Below are 18,564 nucleotides of genomic sequence, written 5' to 3' on the forward strand. Positions count from 1 at the left end.
CCAGCACCCATATGATGGCTCACAACCGTCTGTAATGAGATCTGGTGCCCTCTTCTGGCCTGCAGGGATACATGCAAACAGAACACTGTGACATAATAAATAAACAAATCTTAAAAAAAAAAAAAAAAAAAAAAAAAAGACAGGGTTTCTATGTGTAACAGTCCTGGCTGTCCTGGAACTCGCTTTGTAGACCAGGCTGGCCTTGAACTCACAGAGATCCGCCTGCCTCTGCCTCCCAGTAAGGAACGCTGCTGTCAGGTGTGGCTCCTTCTTTCTTACCATATACACTGTGAGCCTCTTTTCATCACACGCCTCTTCTTTTTAAGCAGAACTTGTTATGTAGCCAAGGATAACCTGAATTTTCTCCTTTCTTTCTTTCTTTCTTTTTGTTTGTTTGTTTTGTTTTGTTTTTTTGTTTTGTTTTGTTTTGTTTCTAGAAACAGGCTGTCACTATGTCTTAGAGTCCTGGGACTATGTAGACCAGGCTGTCCTGGAACTCACAAAGTTCTGCCTGCCTCTGCCTCCTGAGTAGTGTTGGGATTAAAGTTGTGGACCACACCTGGCTACAACCATGATTTTCTGATCCTGACAGGCAAATGTCTATGCAGCAGGATGACAGATATGCGCTACCACACTGGCTTTATGTGGATTGGCAGGAACCAAAATCTGGTATTCACCATTTCGAGGCAAGTCCTTTCCCTACTGGGCTCTCTCCACAGTCCACCACAGTTCACACAGTGCTGGGCTTGAACCCAGGGCCTTACTCATGCTAGATGAGGAGAGTCTACCAAGTGACCTCCCTGGTAGAGGTTAAAAAGAAAAATAGTTTGCCAGGGCAGGCAAGATCTTTACTACTAAGCCTGATGGCCAGTGAGAGCCTCGGGTCCATATGGTGGAAGGAAACAACCAGCTCCCCATGAGTTATCCTCGGACTCCCACACTCCCCACACACACACACATTCACACTCACACTCATTGTCCACACGCACACACACACACACACACTCAATGAAAAAAAAATTAAAAACTAGCTCAACAAAACCGTCTCAGGCAAATGCTTGATTTTCCGTGAGATCTCTGAAACAGAAGAAATAATTCGCTGTTCATCTTCACGCCCCTTGGGAACAGGGCGGGAAACACACTGCCGTGGACGCTTTTCTCAAAGACCAGCACTCCAAAGCCTCCGGTGAAGCTATGGGATGTCTTTCTCAAATTTTGGTCACACAAGTGAAAGCCTGACCACTCCTCTTTCTTGACCTCTCCTTCCTCTTTTCTTAGTTGCTTTTTCCAAAACCCTCTCCCAATAAAGTCTAGATCAAATCTGCCCTCCTCCCGAGGTTCTACCTCACATGTTCACACTCACCGCGCTTGGCTGGCAGGCACATTGGTCCACACTCCGTGTTGCTTTCCATTTGAAAGCTGTTGTGTGTCTGCTAATGTTGGTCTTCTGAGTGCTATATATTTTTTAAGTAATCTCGGTACATAGCTCAGGCTGATCTTGAACAATCCAGGTTGGCCTCAAACTCAACATCCCCCTGCCTGCATCTCCCTAGTACTGGCATTATAAGCATGCACCACTACGCCTTATGTATACGTGTGCTTGTGTGTGTTTGAGTAAGTGTATGCCATGCGTATTTGTGTGCTGATGGAGGCAAGAAGAGGGCATGAGATCCCCTGCAGCTGGAGTTACAGGTAGCTGTGAGTTTCCCAGTGTGAATGCTGGGTATCTGCGAGAGCGTTGAGCACTCTTACCCACTGAAGCATCTCTGTGGCAAGCCCATTTGTTTTTTAAGTTATCATCCTTATTATTTCAAATACCAAGATCTAATTAAATAAGGAAGCTTCGTGCTGTCACACATAGCAGGAAGAACTATTGTGTGGTTTTTGAAGTTTATTTCCAGATGCTTCTAACTACCTAGAGAAAGTGTGTTTGGGGGGGGTTGTTTTGTTCTTTGAAGATTTACTTTTATTTTTTATTTATATGTGTGTGTTCTTGTGTGAGTGTCTGCACATGCCCTAAGAGGTCAGAAAAGAGCATTGGGTCCCCTGGAGCTAGAGTTAAGGAACTCCAGTCCTCTGGAAGGATGCCCACCTTTCCAGCCCCAACAAAGTGTGCTGTGCTGTTGTTTGTTTGTTTGTTTGTTTGTTTGTGAGACAGGGTCTCAGTGTATAGCTCTAACTGGCACGGAACTCACAACGATCCAGCCTCTGACTCCAAAAGCTGGAATTAGAGGTGTTTACCATCATGGTAGACGCAAGAAAATGCTTTCATACATTAAAGAAATCCAGCCGGGCATGGTGGTGCACAACTTTAATCCTACACGAGGGAGGTAAAAGTAGTAAGATCTCTGTGAGTTCAAGGCCAGCCTGGTCTACAGAGCAAGTTCCAGGTCAGCTAGGACTACACAGTGAGACGCTGTCTCAAAAACAAAAGAAGCAGAGTCAGGATTGCTGCAAGTTCAAGGCTAGCCTGACCACATAATGAGACTTATTTCAAAAGGAAGGAACGAAGGAAAGGAGGGAGGGGAAAAGAAAAAGAAAAAGAAAGAGGGTCTAAAGAGATGACTCAGAAGTTAAGAGCACTTGCTGTTCTTCCAGAAGACCCAGGCTCTGTTCCCAGCACTCACATGACTACTCACATCCATCTGTAACTCCAGTTCCAGGGGATCTGATCCCTCTCTGGCCTCCACAGGCACTAGGCACGGATGTGGTGCACAGGTATGCTGTGCATGCCAGCAAAATGAAAACAAGCTTCTGCCCTCCACCAAAGAATACCCTCCCCCAAAAAAAGCCGGTTGCAGTTGGTGGTAGGGTGCTTCCTGAGTGTGCACAAGACTGGAGTTCACTCCCCAGTGGGGAGGAGGGGGAGGAAGGTGAAAAGAAAAAGACCAGGAAAAAAGTTAACCAGGAAGTGCATACCTGTAATTCCAGCACATAGCAGAGGCATGAGGACTGAACTGAAGGTTGGCCTGGGCTACAGAGTGCGACCTCGTTACATTAAATATATGAAGAAATAGGAGAAGAGCACACATGCACACAACCCTCTAGGAGCTGAGGCAGGAGAACCATGAATTTGAGGCCAGCCTTGGCTACATAACACTATTTTAAAAAAGAAATTAATGAAACCTGACATGCAAATGTAAGACATTAGATTTTTATTGGACCTGAGATCAGGAAAAGAAGTTTGAGAAATTTGATGACCTGGATAATAGTCATTATGGAATTATTAACTTTTATGAATAACAATTTTATTCGTTATAGAGAGGAATGCCCTAGTTTTTTTAACAGTTGCCTCCTGGAATCTGTAACTTCCTGTAAAATGGTTCAGGGAAAATGTATATATTTATATCTGAATCTTTAAGAGAAGTGGGGAAGGGGGCATGGCTGGAGAGATGCCTCAGTGGTCAAGAACACTGCCTGCTCTTCTAGAGGACCTGGGTTCAATTCCCAGCACCCACATGGCAGTTCATAGCTGTCTGTAAGTTTAGTTCTAGGGGATCCGACGTCTCTTCTGGCCTCGGCCTGCACCAGGTCCACAGATGATACACGTACACACATGCAGGCAAACACCCATATCCGGAAGATCATAACAATAACTTTTTGTTGTTTATTTATTTTTTTTTTTGAGACAGGGTTTCTTTGTTAGCCTTGGCTGTCCTGGATCTCGCTCTGTAGACCAGGCTGGCCTCAAACTCACAGAGATCCACCTGCCTATGCCTCTTGAGCGCCAGGATTAAAAAGGTGTGGGCCACCACCACCGGGCTAAGAATAATTTTTAAGCAAAAGGGGAAGGAAAAGGAGCCAGAAAAAAAGAGCAAAATGTTATCAATATCAAATGTAGATTTAAAATATATTGGTATTCATCCTGTTATTTTTTTCAATGTTTCTACAGATAAAACTTTCTCTAAGGAGTTTGGGAGAGAAATTGCTTCCGTGGACCAACATTTGCATACAGATAGTGGTCGGCACCATTTACAAAAGGTTTAATGGAAAGTACAAGACTTTGGTTCTTCCCAGGCCAGACCTGACCTTCATTTGACCTCAGCAGAAGGCTCCAGGTGCTTGCTCGGGACCACGGTTTCACAGCTTCCCAGTGAAGCCTTCTGCTCCTGCCCTGCTCCCAAGCCGACACCAGCAGCCCCCTGCCTGGCCTCAGCTAAGCGGACCATAGAATTGTGTCCTCAGTGTTCCCACTCTTACTTTTGGAGAGGCATTAAGTCCTTATGCCACAGGAGCGGACGTGGCTGTGTCCGGGGATGAGCCGGATGCCTGGCTGCTGTGGAACATTTGTTTAACTAGGCAAAGATGTGTTGCATTTGCGTTAAGTAAAATGAACTTGGGGGCTCAGAGAAATGGGAATTAGCAACTAGTTGGCGGGAAGTAGCAGGGAGGGGTGGAGCGTGTGTTTTTTAGGTGGGGTGGTGTGGAAGGATGGGGGCCTCTGGGGAGGCCGGCTAAGAAAGTCAGCCAGTTGTTGCTCTAACTCTCTGAGCTGCAGGTTTTCACCCTGGCCTTTGAATCTTGAGTTGTATTCGAACGCTAAGAGATTTAGGTAGAACTACCTTTGGCGTCAGCAACAGAGCCGTAGCCTGGGGGAATTTGTCCCCAGGCTAAGGCCTGAGTAGCAGGGCTGCTAGCAGTTTCAGGCATAGACACTGTGGTAAGGGTAAAAGAGCAGCTGGCTGCTTTATTATCATTGCCCCACTGCAAACCACAGTGACGAAATAGTTTCCAGTCTTCCTGAGCACCCAGCACGCCTCTGGAGAGTGTAGACACGTCCAGATCCAATCCACTTCCTCTCTTCCTCTAGGACTCAAGGGCAGGCTGGCACATCTGCCTTTGTTAGGATTCCAGTTCAGCTCTATCTCTGGATCCACTGAGTTGTTCTGCCTTTACTGTCTCGGTCACTGGTCTACTGCTGTGAAGAGACACCACAACCACAGCAACTCTTAACTGGGGGGTGAAGTCCACTAACATCATGGCTGGAAGCATGGCGACATGCATGACTCTAGAGCAGTAGCTGAGAGCTATGTCCTGATCCATAAGCAGAGAACCTCGACCTGGCATGGGCTTTCAAACTCCAAAGCTGCTGCCAACCCCCTTTCCCCAACACACACACACACACACACACACACACACACATACACACACACACAGGCACGCACGCACACACACATGCTTCCTCCAAGGCCACACTTCCTAATCCTTCTGATCCTATCAGAGTTCCCTCCCTGGTAACTAAGCATTCAAATATATTGGCCTATGGGGGCCGTTCTTACCCACACACACTTCAATGCTCTTTTTCCATCTTTGCAAGGAGAATGACTAAACTCTTTAAACATAATATTACTACTTTATTCAGAAAATAATATTACACAGGGCTGATGCAAACAGATATCCATAAAATTATATAAATCTGACAGCTACATCGTCCAGAAAAGACCCAGTCATTGTGAACAAGGAAACCAGGAGGCTGTCATAATGACTGCAGTGTTTTAAGCAAGTGTCCCCACATTCCCTTACAATGGAGGTGGTCCGTTGAGCAGGAGGAGAAGGTGGCGGCCATGTAGACTCCATGCCTCCTGGCTCTGCCTACACTCAACTCAGCGGTTAGGCCTTGCTAAACTCCTGGAGAGCCCAACGCTTGTTCTCCACTGCCTGTTTGAGCTGGGTGTACTCCTTCACCAGGCTCTCAAAGTCTTCTCCCAGGACCTCGTAGGTTTTCAGGGCCAGTCTCGACTTCTCCATGTCCTGCTCTTGTAGGCGAATGGCTCCCTCCAAACGGTCCCTAAGAGCCCCGGCAGAGAAAGTTCAACAGAAGGACGTAAGTCCTCAGACAATAGACAAGTGCAGGAACATGTCACCATGAACACATCGGAAGAGCCGGGGGACAGGCCGTGAACAGCTGTGTCTGGTTCTTAGGGGCTCTTACCTAATGAGACAATGCACTTCCACTTTCTCAGCACTGTAAGTGTCAGACAAAATCTTCAGCTCCTCCATCCTGACAGAGGGAAGAGAGAAATGTTCTAGAGAAGATCCCAAACCAAACAAGAGTCTAGGGGCCAGCAAGAGGGTTCGGTGGGTAAACACGCTGGCTGACAACTCAGTTTAATCTCTGGAACCCATGTAAAGTTAGAAGATGAGAACTGGATCCACAGAGTCTCCTCTGACCTCGACATGCACTGTGGGGCATGCACACCTTTAATCCCAGCACTCGGGAGGCAGAGCCAGGCGAATCTCTGTGAGTTCGAGGCCAGCCTGGGCTACCAAGTGAGTCCCAGGAAAGGCGCAAAGCTACACAGAGAAACCCTGTCTTGAAAAAAACCAAAAAAAAAAAAAAAAAAAAAAGAAAGGCTAATTATACTGCCGGGTGACACTTCTTGGGACCCACTGTTACTCGGCCTGGCAGAGTGGCAGGGAGACAGAACCCAGGCTCACGGCTCACCTCATCTTAAGGATCATGGCACTGCACTTGATTTCCAGGTACTGGGCATTGATGCGGTCCAGCTCAGACTGAGTCTTCAGCCGATGCTCCTGCAGAAGTCTCTGCAGCAAGGTGAGGCAGCGGAGAAGCACCTGAGCCCCGAGGGGGGGAAGGACAAGCACGCCATGAGAAGCCTTGGCTTACCGGAAGGGCTCCTGGGTCAAATCAGGAGAGCAGGCCACTCCCCACAAACCTGGGAGTAGGTAGCCCTCTTCTTCTCCAGCAGCACCAGCTGCTCCTTCTGCTGGCTCTTGGCCTCCAGGCATTGCTGCTTCTCTCCCACCAGGACCTCTGACAGTTTCCACACCTTCGCGGCTTTCAGCGTTTCTCCATCAGTATCTGGGCGGAGACAGGAGGACAGGAAAGCCCAGTAGATACCACCCTACAAGGGTCCTCATCAGCCGGACGGTGGTGGTGCACATCTTTAGTCCCAGCACTCAGGAGGCAGAGCCAGGCGGATCTCTGTGAGTTTGAGGCCAGCCTGGTCTACAGAGAGAGTTCCAGGACAGCCAGGGCTTCACAGAGAAACCCTGTCTTGGAAAAAACAAAAACTTTACTAATGCCCTGTCCTAGATCCTAAGTCCTCCTTCTTCCCTGCTTTTCCTCTTCTTTTTTTAAATTTATTTGTTTTATGTATATGAATGCTTTATCTGCATTGTATGACTTTATGCCAGAAGAGGGCATCAGACCCCACAATAGATGGCTGTGAGCCACCATGTGGTTGCTGGGAATTGAACTCAGGACCTCTGGAAGAGCACTCAGTGCTCTTAACCACTGAGCCATCTCTCCAGCTCCTCTTTCATGCTTTTCTAACAGTGTCTGCATCTTATAGTTAGGCTCTCCCACGCTGTAGCCCAGGCTATCCAGAATTCAAAGTAATGAGCCTGCTACAGCCCCTGGGGAGCTAGGTAGTCCCGTGTTTTTGTTTGTTTGTTGAGAAAGGGTCTCACCACATAGCCCTGGCTGCCTTCGAACTTACTATGAAGACCGGCTGGCCTGGAACTAAGAGATCCATCTGCTTGTGTCCCAGAGTGCTGGGATTAAAGGCATGGGCCATCATACCCAGCTTATTTGGGTTTCTTTTTAATTATGTAATGGGGGGTGGGGTGCATGTGAGTACCGGTTCCTACACAGGCCAGAGGTATCACAATGCTCCTGAAACTGGAGTTACAGGCAGTTGTGAACTGCCTACTGTGGCTGCTGGGAATGTCCTCTACAGAACAGCCAACTGCTCTTAACTGATGAGTCATTTCTCCTGCCCAAGCCTTGAATTCCTTTATTTATGTGTTCTGTATTTTTAAATGCGTACACGTGTGTATATGGCTTTGTGCACGTGTGAGTCCAGAAGAGGGCATCAGATTTCTTAGAGCTGGAGTTCCAAGTACTTGTGAGCCTCCTGACATGGGTGCTGGGAATCGAACTCAGGTCCTCTGCAAGAGCAGGGGACTCTTAGCCCCTGAACATCTCTACAGCCTGTACTCCACAAAATAAAGACAAGGAAGACACAGATACACTGAACTTTGCTCACTGCCATTCTGATCCTTCTGAAAAAGCAATTCACCTTTTCCTGAAGCGAGAAGACGCCGCCCAGCTCAGCACCTTCACATCTAAAAGGAGTCCTTATGAAAGTATTTGTTTTAATCCTACTACCTAGGAAACAAACATTTCTGATTCTAAAGTCTCAGTCAGAGTAGTCAAAACTGGGCATGGTGGGTCATGCCAATAATTCCAACACTTGGGAAACTGCTGTGGAACAATCCTTTTCTACACTGTGAATATGTGTTACTCTCATTGGTTAATAAAAAGCTGATAGGCCAGTAGCTGGGCAGGACGTTAGGCAGGAAAGCCAAACTGAGAATGATGGGGAGGGCGGAGTCAGAGAGTTGCCAGAGGCAGAGGGAGCAGGATGAGAATGCCTTACCAAGAAAAGGTACCAAGCCATGTGACTAAACATAAATAAGAATTATGGGTTAATTTAAGTGTAAGAGCTAGTTAGTAATAAGCCTGAGCTACCAACCGAGCATTTATAATTAATATTAAGCCTCCCAGGCAGATCTCTGTGAGTTCCGAGGCCTGCCTGGTCTACAGAGAGTTCCAGGACAGCCAGGGCCACACAGAGAAACCCTGTCTCAGACTTGTCTCAAACCCTTATCAAAGGCCTGGACAGGAGAGGCACCCTCACCTGAACTGGGGTCGTGGTAGCACAGCAGAGTGAAGCTCTTCCGCTTGAGCTGCTCCTCCACCTCCAGCTGGAGCCGAGCTCTCATCCACACAAAGTCCTAAAAGAGAGCACACAGACCACTGGCACTAGGAACACCTCGCTAATGGACCTGAGGACACGGACCGCCTCACAAATAACCAAAGAAATGGCCTCAGAGAGCATGGGATGGAGGTATTTGGGGGACCAAGGCCAGAGACTACATGAAACCCTGCCTCCAAAACATAAATCCTAACACTAGGCAAGCAAATTATGCTATATCCATACAGTGAAATCCTACCAATGGTTCTGTTTGTTCTTCCATGGTGGGTATGGAACTTAGGACCCTGGGCATGCTAGGCATGGGCTCCACCACTGAGCATCTCCCCATCCCTGGGAGTGGTTTAAGCTGATACAATGAAACTATCAAGCACCCAGTGCCTAGACAATGTTCAGAGACAATGTTCAATGTTTTATTTATCTATTTATTATTGTTGTTTTCTTATTGTTGTTGATTTTTTTGGTTCTTTGAGACAGGGCCTCTCTACATAGCCCTGGCTGTCCTGGAACTCACTATGTAGCCTAGGCTGGCCTCAAATTCACAGAGATCTGCCTCTGCCTCCCAAGTGCTGCAACTACCGCCTTGGACCACCACACCTGGCTTTGCTGTTTGTTTTCTGGGATACACTTGTTATACAGGCCCAGGCTGGCTTTGAACTCACAACTCTCTGCTTCAGGCCCCAAGCGCTGCGTTTATAGGCATGAGCCTCTACTCACTCTGTTTTGTTTCTGAGACAGGGTCTTACTGTGTTGTGTGTCTCTGGCTGGCCTGGAACTAGCTATATAAACCAGATTGGACTCAAACTCATAGAGATCTACCTGCATCTGCCTCCCGAGTGTTAGGATTTCTTCTTAAAGATTTATTTATATGTTTATGTCTGTGTGGGGGAACATGTACATGGGAGTGTAGGTACCCGTAGAGTCCAGAAGTGGGTGTCAGAACCCCTGGAGCTAGAATTACAAGCAATTATGATCCACCCCAGGTTGGTCCTGGGAAGTGAACTCAGGTCCTCTGCAAGAGCAGTATGTGCTCATGCACTGGGCAGCCTCCCAGCCGCAGTCTCTACTTTTGAAATACCTCTACTGACTTGAGTCTTTTTATTTTAAAGGCAGTCTCATGTAGCCCAAACAGGCCTTAACTCACTAAGTGGCCAAGGATGATGCTGAACTTCTGGTCATGAGTTGAGAACAATCTGAAGCCAGTCTGGCCTACTGAGTGATATACCCTGTCTCAGAAAAACCAAGGGGATGGGCCAGGACAGGCAGAACACCCCTTTATTCACAGCACTCACTCAGGAGGCAGAGGCAGGGGTATCTCTGTGGGTTCAAGGCCAGCATGATCTACATCGAGAGTTCATCCAGCCACAACTACACCGTTAAGTCTCGTCTCCCAAAAATGCTTTTAAAAGGGGCAAGAATGTGAGACGGCTCAGTGGTGGAGAGCACTGGGTACTCTCCCAGAGGGTCCGGGTTTGCTTCCCGGCTCACAACAGCTGTGACTCCAGTTCCAGGATGCTGTGGGGTATCTGATCACAGTGAACCCCAAGACTTCGCTATGTACATAAAATCAACCATACGTCAAGAGACACAGCAAGCAACCAGTTGGCTGGAAGTAGCGATACACAGTGAGGGGAAGTCGGGAAGTTGGACAGAGACCCACAGGAAACAGAAGGGAGGGACATCCGGTTGGAAGAATTTGTTTGTTTCAGAAGGTGTAGAAGAAACCCTTTTCCCGAGATGACTGCAGAGGAAGGTCATCCTGCTGCTTTCTTTTCTTTCTTTCTTTTTTTTTTTTTTCTTTTTTTTTGGTTTTTCGAGACAGGGTTTCTCTGTGTAGCTTTGCGCCTTTCCTGGAGCTCACTTGGTAGCCCAGGCTGGCCTCGAACTCACAGAGATCCGCCTGGCTCTGCCTCCCGAGTGCTGGGATTAAAGGCGTGCGCCACCACCGCCCGGCTTATCCTGCTGCTTTCTCTGCCTCACGGAGCTAGCGGGTTTTCACCCCAGCATCTGATAGAGACTTAGTTAAAAAAACATTTGGCTACCGACACTGAGGCAGCAGCAGAGGACACAGGACTGGAAGGCTCGGCCGGGCCTTGGCCTCAGCCGCAGCAGGCTCAGGTCAGCCTATGTGCTGTAGAGAAAGCAACACGAGGAGATCCAACACCCTTTCCTGGCCTCCTCAGACGTGTGGCGCAGAGACGTAGGCAAAACACTCGCATATATTTGAAAACGAGAGCGTGGGCAAGGAGAGTGTAACAGCCTCAACATGATTTTATAACAGCACTGCATTTCACTCTTGCAGTCTCTGCTTGAGTGGCAGAGCAAAGTGACAATGGGGACTTTGTGCACCTCATCAAGCTGTATCTCAGTAAGACGCACACACTGTGTGGCCATGGAGGCCCTGAGGCCTGCCTCCTTCGGGAGTCAGCCTGGTGCAAACAGGACTGCCCTGCCAAGCACAGAACGAGTAACTGGAGCCCCGAGACAGACAGAAACACTGCCAGGGCTGGGCAAACGGGGCGTCTAAAAGTGTCTGTCACAGACTCAGATGTGGACGCCGTGAAGGAACACCTGCTAAACCCGAGAGGGCAGTGACAGAGCACCCCGCGCATCCAAGCATCATGAAAATGCTCTAGTTTCAGGCTGGAGAGATGGCTCAGTGGTTAAGAGCACCCACTGCTCTTCCAGAGGTCCTGAGTTCAATTCCCAGCAACCACATGGTGGCTCACAACCATCTGTCATGAGATCTGGTGCCCTCTTCTGGCCTGCGGGGATACATGCAGGCAGAATACTGTATACATAATAAATAAATAAATCTTTAAAAAAAAAAAGAAAAGAAAATGCTCTAGTTTCAAACCAAAACAAAATGCAGTGCTAGGTGTAGTTTTTCAGATATTCCATTCTTGTGTGTAAGGTTTTCCTTGAGTCTGACCACACGACGTGTGTAAGTAAGGTAAAGCGCTGGCCTAGCACACAGGAGGCCTTGGGTCTGATCCCCAGTACCTCACAAATCAAGCATGGTGGTGCATGCCTGCAGGCCCAGCTCTTGGGAGGTATAACCAGGAAGCTCCAAAGTTCAAGGCCAACCTGATTAAACACATGAGACCCTGTAGGAAGAGATGAAGAGACAGAGGGGCAACTGAGATACGAGAACTGCAAAGACGTGCTCCAGTGTCTGCTTCCCACCTGTGAGGGTGGCATGAGTCCCAGGAGGTCAGCCTTCTCGAGCCCCAGCAGCGGGGGCATCTCCGTCTCCTGGCCAGGCCCTGAAAGCTGTGTGAGTTCAGTCACCAGCAGCCGCTGTTCAAGGGTCTCATGAAACTGAGAATAAGAAGACAAAAAAAGAAAAGAAAAAAAGATGACTATAAAACTTTTGACTTAGCTGGGCAGCGGTGGCACACGCCTTTAATCCCAGCACTCAGGAGGCAGGCCTATCTAAGTGAGTTCGAGGCCAGCCTGGTCTACAGAGTGAGTGCCAGGACAGTCAAGGATACACAGAGAAACCCTGTCTCGAAAAACAAACAACTTTTGACTTGGCCTTTAATCTCAGCACTCAGGAAGCAGAGGTAGGCAGATCGCTGTGAGGTTGGGGATAGCCTGGTCTACATGGCCAGTTCCAGGACAGCCAGGGCTACACAGTGAGGGTTACACCCTGTGAGGGTTACACCCTGTTCCCCTCTCCCTCCGCCCCCTCCCCTCCCCTCTCCCTCCACCCCCTCCCCTCCTCCCTCTCTCCCTGTGTCCATTCTTCCTTCCCTCCTTTCCTCTCTTCCTCCGGGGTCTCACCGTGTTGCCCAGGCTGGCCTCACACGCCCGCACTATGGTTCTTCCCACAGCCTCCCAAGCACTGGGTAACAGTCTCACGCTGCCACAGCCGCTACCCTGGTGGCTCTCATCGCTGTAACCAACACGACCCCACTCCTGCGGCCTCACCTTTTTGTCTTCCGACGTCAGATTCGTGTCCTGTGCCTTCACATAGTAGTCCACAAGCAGCTCTTGGATGACGCGCTGTAAGATCTCGTACCTCAGCCAGGCTGTCTTATGCAACCGGACTTCATTCCACGCCTCCAAAGAAGACAAAACCCCCGTCTGAGACTCTCCCCTCTCCGGGCCCTGCCCTCCCTCCGGCCATCCCTTCTTCCAGGGGCCTTACCTGAGCCTGCTCTTTCGCCAGGGCGAGGCTTAAGCCACTTTCATCCAGATGCTGTGAGAGGCTGAGCAACAGCTTGCTGAAATATGGGTTCTGTATCAGGTCCTCTTCAGTCAGCGCACAAGGAGGAAACTGCTTGTCACACACTAAAAAAATGACAGAGCAAACACATGGACTCCTTGCTTTAATTGGGCATCACATCATTTACTTCTGAAACAAACAAAAAAAAAAAAAGACAACCCTGGCTTTGAGTAGGGAAATTCTCTAAATACCTTTGATTTAAATGGAAAATAAAGCCAGGGCAATGACATACATCTGTAGTCCCTGCTGCTCGGGAGACTGAGGTAGGAGGGTCCTTTAAACCCAGGAGTTTGAAATCAGCCTGAGAACACAGGGTAAGGAACAAACAGCCGCTGTTTAGATGGCTTAGCTGGTACTAAGGGCACTGTCACCAAGCCTGACGACCCGAGTCCCTTCCCCGGAAACCACACGGTGGAATGAGATCACCGACCCCTGAATCGTGTCTTCTGATCACCACGCTTCAGCGCTCACACAAATAAACATAAAACAAGTATTTGGATGGCACACACTTGGAATCTCAGCATCAGGGAGACTGAGGCAAGGGAAGGAGAATTAGGAGTTGGAGGCCGGCTTGGGCTAAGTGACTTCCAGAGGAGCCTGTGTGACCTTGTGAGACCCTGCCTCAAAACACAATCACAAATAAACCGGAAATGATGCTCAGATCAGCCAGTATTTACTTTATCTATAAGGACCTTAACCAAGGGGAAACAAGCGTCTGATAAAGTGAGGTGTACGCTGCCAGGATTCGCACACGTTAAGCAAGGGTTCTACCACCAGCTACAGCCCCGGGCCAAAGTTAAGGTCTTGGTAAACGGCAAGGCAGAAGTAGAGGGTAGAACACGTGCTTGCTGAAGACTTGGCTTGCTTCCTGGCTCAGAGAGAGAGAGAGAGAGAGAGAGAGAGAGAGAGAGAGAGAGAGAGAGACCCTTTAGTACAGATCACCAGTAACCAAAATGCTTCATCCACACAAAGTTACTAGAATCTTTTTTTTTTTAAGGTGTTCTATGTAGCCCCAGGCTGGCTTTGAATTTGTGATCCTCCTGCCTCACCCACCTAAATGCTGGGATTACAGGCATGCAACACCGAGCCTGGCCAGAATCATTAGAGTTCCTGAGGAAGAGGCGGCAAACCAGACCTGGCAAATCCCAACTGTGGATGAGACCTCACCAGTCTCGTAAGCAAAGCTGAGAAAAGGTGGAAGAAATTAACTGCCTGCTTAGAACTCTGTCCTTGTAAGCAGAGCTGAGTAACCAACCCATGTGGGCACAAATCATCACAGGAGTGAGAGAACCCACAGGGGGTCAGTGTCCTCCAGTTACCCCATCTGCTCAAGGCCCCTTCTTTTCCAAAATCTCTCGCCCAGGGGCTTTCTGAAGAGGTCTTTTACCATTACCCACCAAACACAGAAATGTTTCCTTTTTGGATTATTATATCCAAAGTCATTTTAGGGAATAACAAATCTTGTACAATCTCTGAACTGTGAGGTGGAGGCAGGAGAATCGGAAGTTCAAGGCCAGCCCGGGCTACACGAGAAACATGAACACACCAGCAGGGAAGACGCCGTTAAGGGACAGGCCAGCCACCTTTACCTTGGCAACAGGTTGCCAACACAGTGCGGCACACGGCATCTACCGCACAAGCGGATACTGAATCCGCAGGAACAGTTGGTCCAACCCGCTTCTCAAACCAAGTCCTCCGGAGCCTCCTGAATTCTGCCTTCCTCAGAACCGGGGGTGAGCCCTTTTCATCCCGGGAGGCAAGGCTCCAGACAAGAGCCCTGGAGAAGCCCTCCGCAGACATCTACCCGTACCTTGCTGCAGGATCTCCACCCCTTCTCCAGGTGAGCAGAAATCTCCGGATGCCATCTGGCTTTCTTGGTGGTATCTGTTTGGAAGGAAACTGCAAGATGAACAAACCCCCGGCCGCTCTGGGTCACACGCTACCTCAGGCAGTCTCACAAGCCCAGGCTGGACTCAAACTCCGTGCCACGGAGGCAAGCCTTGAACTTCCGATCTTCGACTGCCTCTGCCTCCCGAGAGCACCCCCACATCCTGCTCAGAGATGTTTCTTCTAGAGAAGGGCTATATCAAACATCAGGGGTCCCACAACCAAAGTGCCAGAATACCTTATATTTCAAAAATATTTCAAGAGACAGGCGGATCTCTGTGAGTTGGAGGCCAGCCTGGGCTACAGAGTGAGTTCCAGGACAGGCTCCAAAGCTACACAGAGAAACCCTGTCTCAAAAAAACAAACAAGGGGCTGGAGAGATGGCTCAGAGGTTAAGAGCACTGACTGCTCTTCCAGAGGTCCTGAGTTCAATTCCCAGCAACCACATGGTGGCTCACAACCATCTATAATGAAGTCTAGTGCCCTCTTCTGGCCTGCAGGCATACATGCTGTATACATATTTAAGAAATAAATCTTAAAAAACAAACAAAACAAAAAGAAAGAAAGAAAGAAAAAAGAACAGAACAAAATGTCTCCCAAGCTGTCCAAAAAATAAATATCTCTTGCCTCACCCCCAGCCCACCCAGTCCACTGAGGTCTAAAGGAAGGCTGCCCCCTAGCAGTACAAACTGCTGCTGCACTCATGTTCCCAGGAAACTGGGGAGTGGGGGGGTCCAAGTGTGCCTCTTCCCCAGGGACAGCTCAGCTATGGAGCGTCTCCCTGGCGTGGGGCGCTTCTCTGATCGTGTCCTCTCATGGAAGAGCTGTTGGTCTGGGGACACAACCGCCTTTCCTAGAACAACGCTAGTCGAGTGCACCCAGAGGAAAGGGCTCCACAGTGCGCTGCAGCCTGCAGGGTGGAGACAAGCATGGGTGTTTTGCTGGAACCTGGAGTGCCTTGAAAAGAATGTCATCAACAGAGGGCGGTGAGAAACTGAACAGGAGCATAAACATCGCCTGCCCATTCTTTCCCGGTGTTTGCTCCCCTCTGACCTCCAAGAGGTGGCTGCGCCCCAAGCAGGGCTGACCCTGAAGCTTCTTAGGACTTAACGCTTCAGGTCCACAGAACACTGGTTTATTCGCTCCTTTTATGAATCACATGAAAGCAACTAGTCGTTTGTTTTGTAACGCTGATGCAGCTGAGGAAGTGCGATGCTAGGCCTTAATTTGTGGCTCTGCCACCGCCCCCCCCCCCCCCATGTTTCTGTGTGAGGCTAAGGGAAACGCTTTCTGGTGCCAACCCTCTTCCACCTGCAAAACCGCGATAACGATTCTTACCTTGCATTCTGAATTAATAACAATCGACTTGTCAACAAAAGCTATTTAGTTAAGTTCAGTTTTACCAATTCAGTTTATTGTTGAGCTACGCCTGCAAAGAAAGTTTTGAGGGCCAGTGAGGCACACAGCCATGAGGGTTTTCAACCGGCTCGGGGGTCCTCGGCGGAGCCGCCGGCCTTCAGTGGCCACAGGACCCGACCTCAGGCTGCACCCCACCCCGCGCAGGCTGCGGGAGTCCCAGGCGCGGGGGGTGGCCAGCTTCCAGCCCTCCAGCCGTCCCCGCACGCTGCACTGGACGCAGATGGATTTTTCCAGGTGTTTTCACAAGAGGTGACCCTTACAAGGCCCGAGATAATCAAGATGCAGAACGCGCTCTCCGGCGCCGACCTACCGTCTGGGCCGCCAAGGAGTCCAGAGGGCGAGCGCGGCCTCGCCGCGAGAGCTCGCGGACGTCGAGAGCAAGCCTGCACACCCCGCTGGCCGAGCGCCGAGGCCGGGGACTGCCGGGGTTAGACGATCCCGCCCGTAGTGTAGGCGGAACCGGTCTGAGATCCGCCGGGCCGCGGGGCGGGGCGGGGCGGGGCTGCGCTGGGCGGGAACGGAGGCCCCGCCCCGGGAGCGCGCACTCGGCTCAACCGCCTGGAAGTTGGCAATTTACCGGTTTCATGGGGCTACGGCACGGAAGGCTATGGTCAGAGGTAGCGGCCCGGCCCGGAAGCTTAGGTGATTCTCGGACAAATCGCACCTTTACCGGCTTCCTCTCGGATGTGTTTTTTGTTGTTGTTGTTGCTGTTGTTTTAGATTCATATATATATATGGTCTCGCAGTGTAGCCCTGGCTGTCCCTGTCTTGGGACTCGCGTAATAGACTCTGGATCTCTGGAACTCCAGAGATCCGCCTGCCTCTGCCTCTCCAGCACTCAGTGAGGGTCTCAGGCTACCGCACCACGGCTGGTTTTATTTTTTAATTTATGCAAGTGGGCGCGCGCATGCGCCACACGTGTGCAGTGCTCACGCAGGCCAGAAGAGGGAGTCAGAGCTCTGTGAACCGATATTGCAGGGGCGTGTGAGCCGCCAGGTGCCGGTTCTGGGACTTGAACTCAGGCCCTCTCTCCAAGAGAGGTCAGTGCTCTTAACCACTGAGCCATCTCACCTGGCTATTGAATTTCTTAGCCCAGCTTCCTCTGCCCTCCCCTTATTTTATTTTTTGATTGTGTGTGCTACGTGTGCTGTGGAGGTCAGAAAACGTTGCGGAAGTCGTCAGTTCTTCCCAGACGTAGGTTCCGGGGGTGGAACTCAAGTCACAGGCTGCTCCTTTACCCATTCAGCCAAGTTAACGGCCCTGCCCTCGCCTTTATTTCTCATTCTTCATTCAAGCCCTACTCCTGCCTACACTGGTTTTGCAAAACTAAGGGACCTAATCAGGGAGTGAGTTATTTTAAGAAATAAGATGTTTAGCTGGACGTGGTGGTATTACTCGTCCTTCATCCCACCTACTCTGGCGGCTGCGTCAGGAAGATCTTGAGTTCAAGGCCAGGCCTGGGCACCATGTTGAAGTTGTCACCCCCACCCCCATCAGAGTGAAAGATTTATGAAATAAACTGCTTCAAAGTTACTAGCTCTCTTTTCCAAGCTTTGTTTGTTTTACTGTTATTTATGGGGAGGGGGGTGTTTTGCCTGAATGTCTGTGTGGACCACCTGCATGCTTGGTGCTCTCGGATCCCCTGGAACTGGTTACAGTGGCCACCATGTAGGTGTTGAGAATCAAACCCCGGTTTCTAGAAGAGCAATGGCTGAGCTGTTTCTCTTACATAAGAGAACAAACAGGGTGGAGCAAAGCGTCCTAGGAGATGGAGCTGTTCACCTCTTTAGAACAAACTAGGGCGCAGGCCTTTAACCTCAGCCCTCGGGAGGCAGAGGCAGGTGGATCTCTTAGTTTGAGGACAGACACTGGTCTACATAGAGAGTTCCAGCCAGGGTTGCATCAGGAGATCCCGTGTGTCCCACACACACACACTAAAAAAAAAAAAAGGAAGAAGTAGAGGTGTCCACTAGTATACACAGAGGAACGATTCAGTGCAGAAAGATTTTATGCCCTTGGTCAGAGCATCAGCTGCCATGTTTCGTGTTTAATGCTAGAGTGCCCTGTCATTTTCCAAGGCTTTTAAAAATTGTTTATGCTCCCTCAGTTCCGCAGCGCAGCCTCATTAAATGCCAGGCCTACACGCAAACAGTGCTCAGGACAAAATAGCAAGCATCTACTAAAATTTCATCTCCCAAGTCTTCAAGTTCTTAAATACTGAACTTCAAGGCTTTGGCTAAGGATTCTGAAGCACACGAGGCCCTGAGAGGTGAAGGTACAGAAGCC

At 49.6% G+C, this 18,564-nt stretch overlaps 1 protein-coding gene across 3 annotated transcripts; it reads right to left on the reverse strand.

Moving 5' to 3' along the window:
- Positions 1-5,333: 5,333 nt before the first annotated feature.
- Haus4 (HAUS augmin like complex subunit 4) lies at positions 5,334-17,382 on the reverse strand. 3 transcript variants are annotated; one of them, XM_076544991.1, is made up of 11 exons: positions 16,589-17,064; positions 16,198-16,288; positions 14,783-14,856; positions 12,895-13,037; positions 12,675-12,806; positions 11,928-12,062; positions 8,667-8,763; positions 6,678-6,823; positions 6,446-6,576; positions 5,933-6,001; positions 5,334-5,788 (listed from the first exon to the last, which is right to left on the reverse strand). In XM_076544991.1, the coding sequence occupies exons 3-11, from the start codon at positions 14,835-14,837 to the stop codon at positions 5,611-5,613; spliced, it is 1,086 nt and encodes a 361-aa protein (XP_076401106.1). In that variant the 5' UTR covers positions 14,838-14,856; positions 16,198-16,288; positions 16,589-17,064; the 3' UTR covers positions 5,334-5,610. The 3 variants fall into 3 exon arrangements, with proteins under 3 accessions (XP_076401106.1, XP_006988549.2, XP_076401104.1); XM_006988487.4 differs by lacking the exon at positions 16,198-16,288 and having other exon boundaries at positions 16,589-17,382; XM_076544989.1 differs by lacking the exons at positions 14,783-14,856; positions 16,198-16,288; positions 16,589-17,064 and adding an exon at positions 14,562-14,775.
- Positions 17,383-18,564: the final 1,182 nt, after the last annotated feature.

Source organism: Peromyscus maniculatus, chromosome 9, assembly GCF_049852395.1.
Source record: "Peromyscus maniculatus bairdii isolate BWxNUB_F1_BW_parent chromosome 9, HU_Pman_BW_mat_3.1, whole genome shotgun sequence".
Lineage (NCBI taxonomy): Eukaryota > Metazoa > Chordata > Mammalia > Rodentia > Cricetidae > Peromyscus > Peromyscus maniculatus.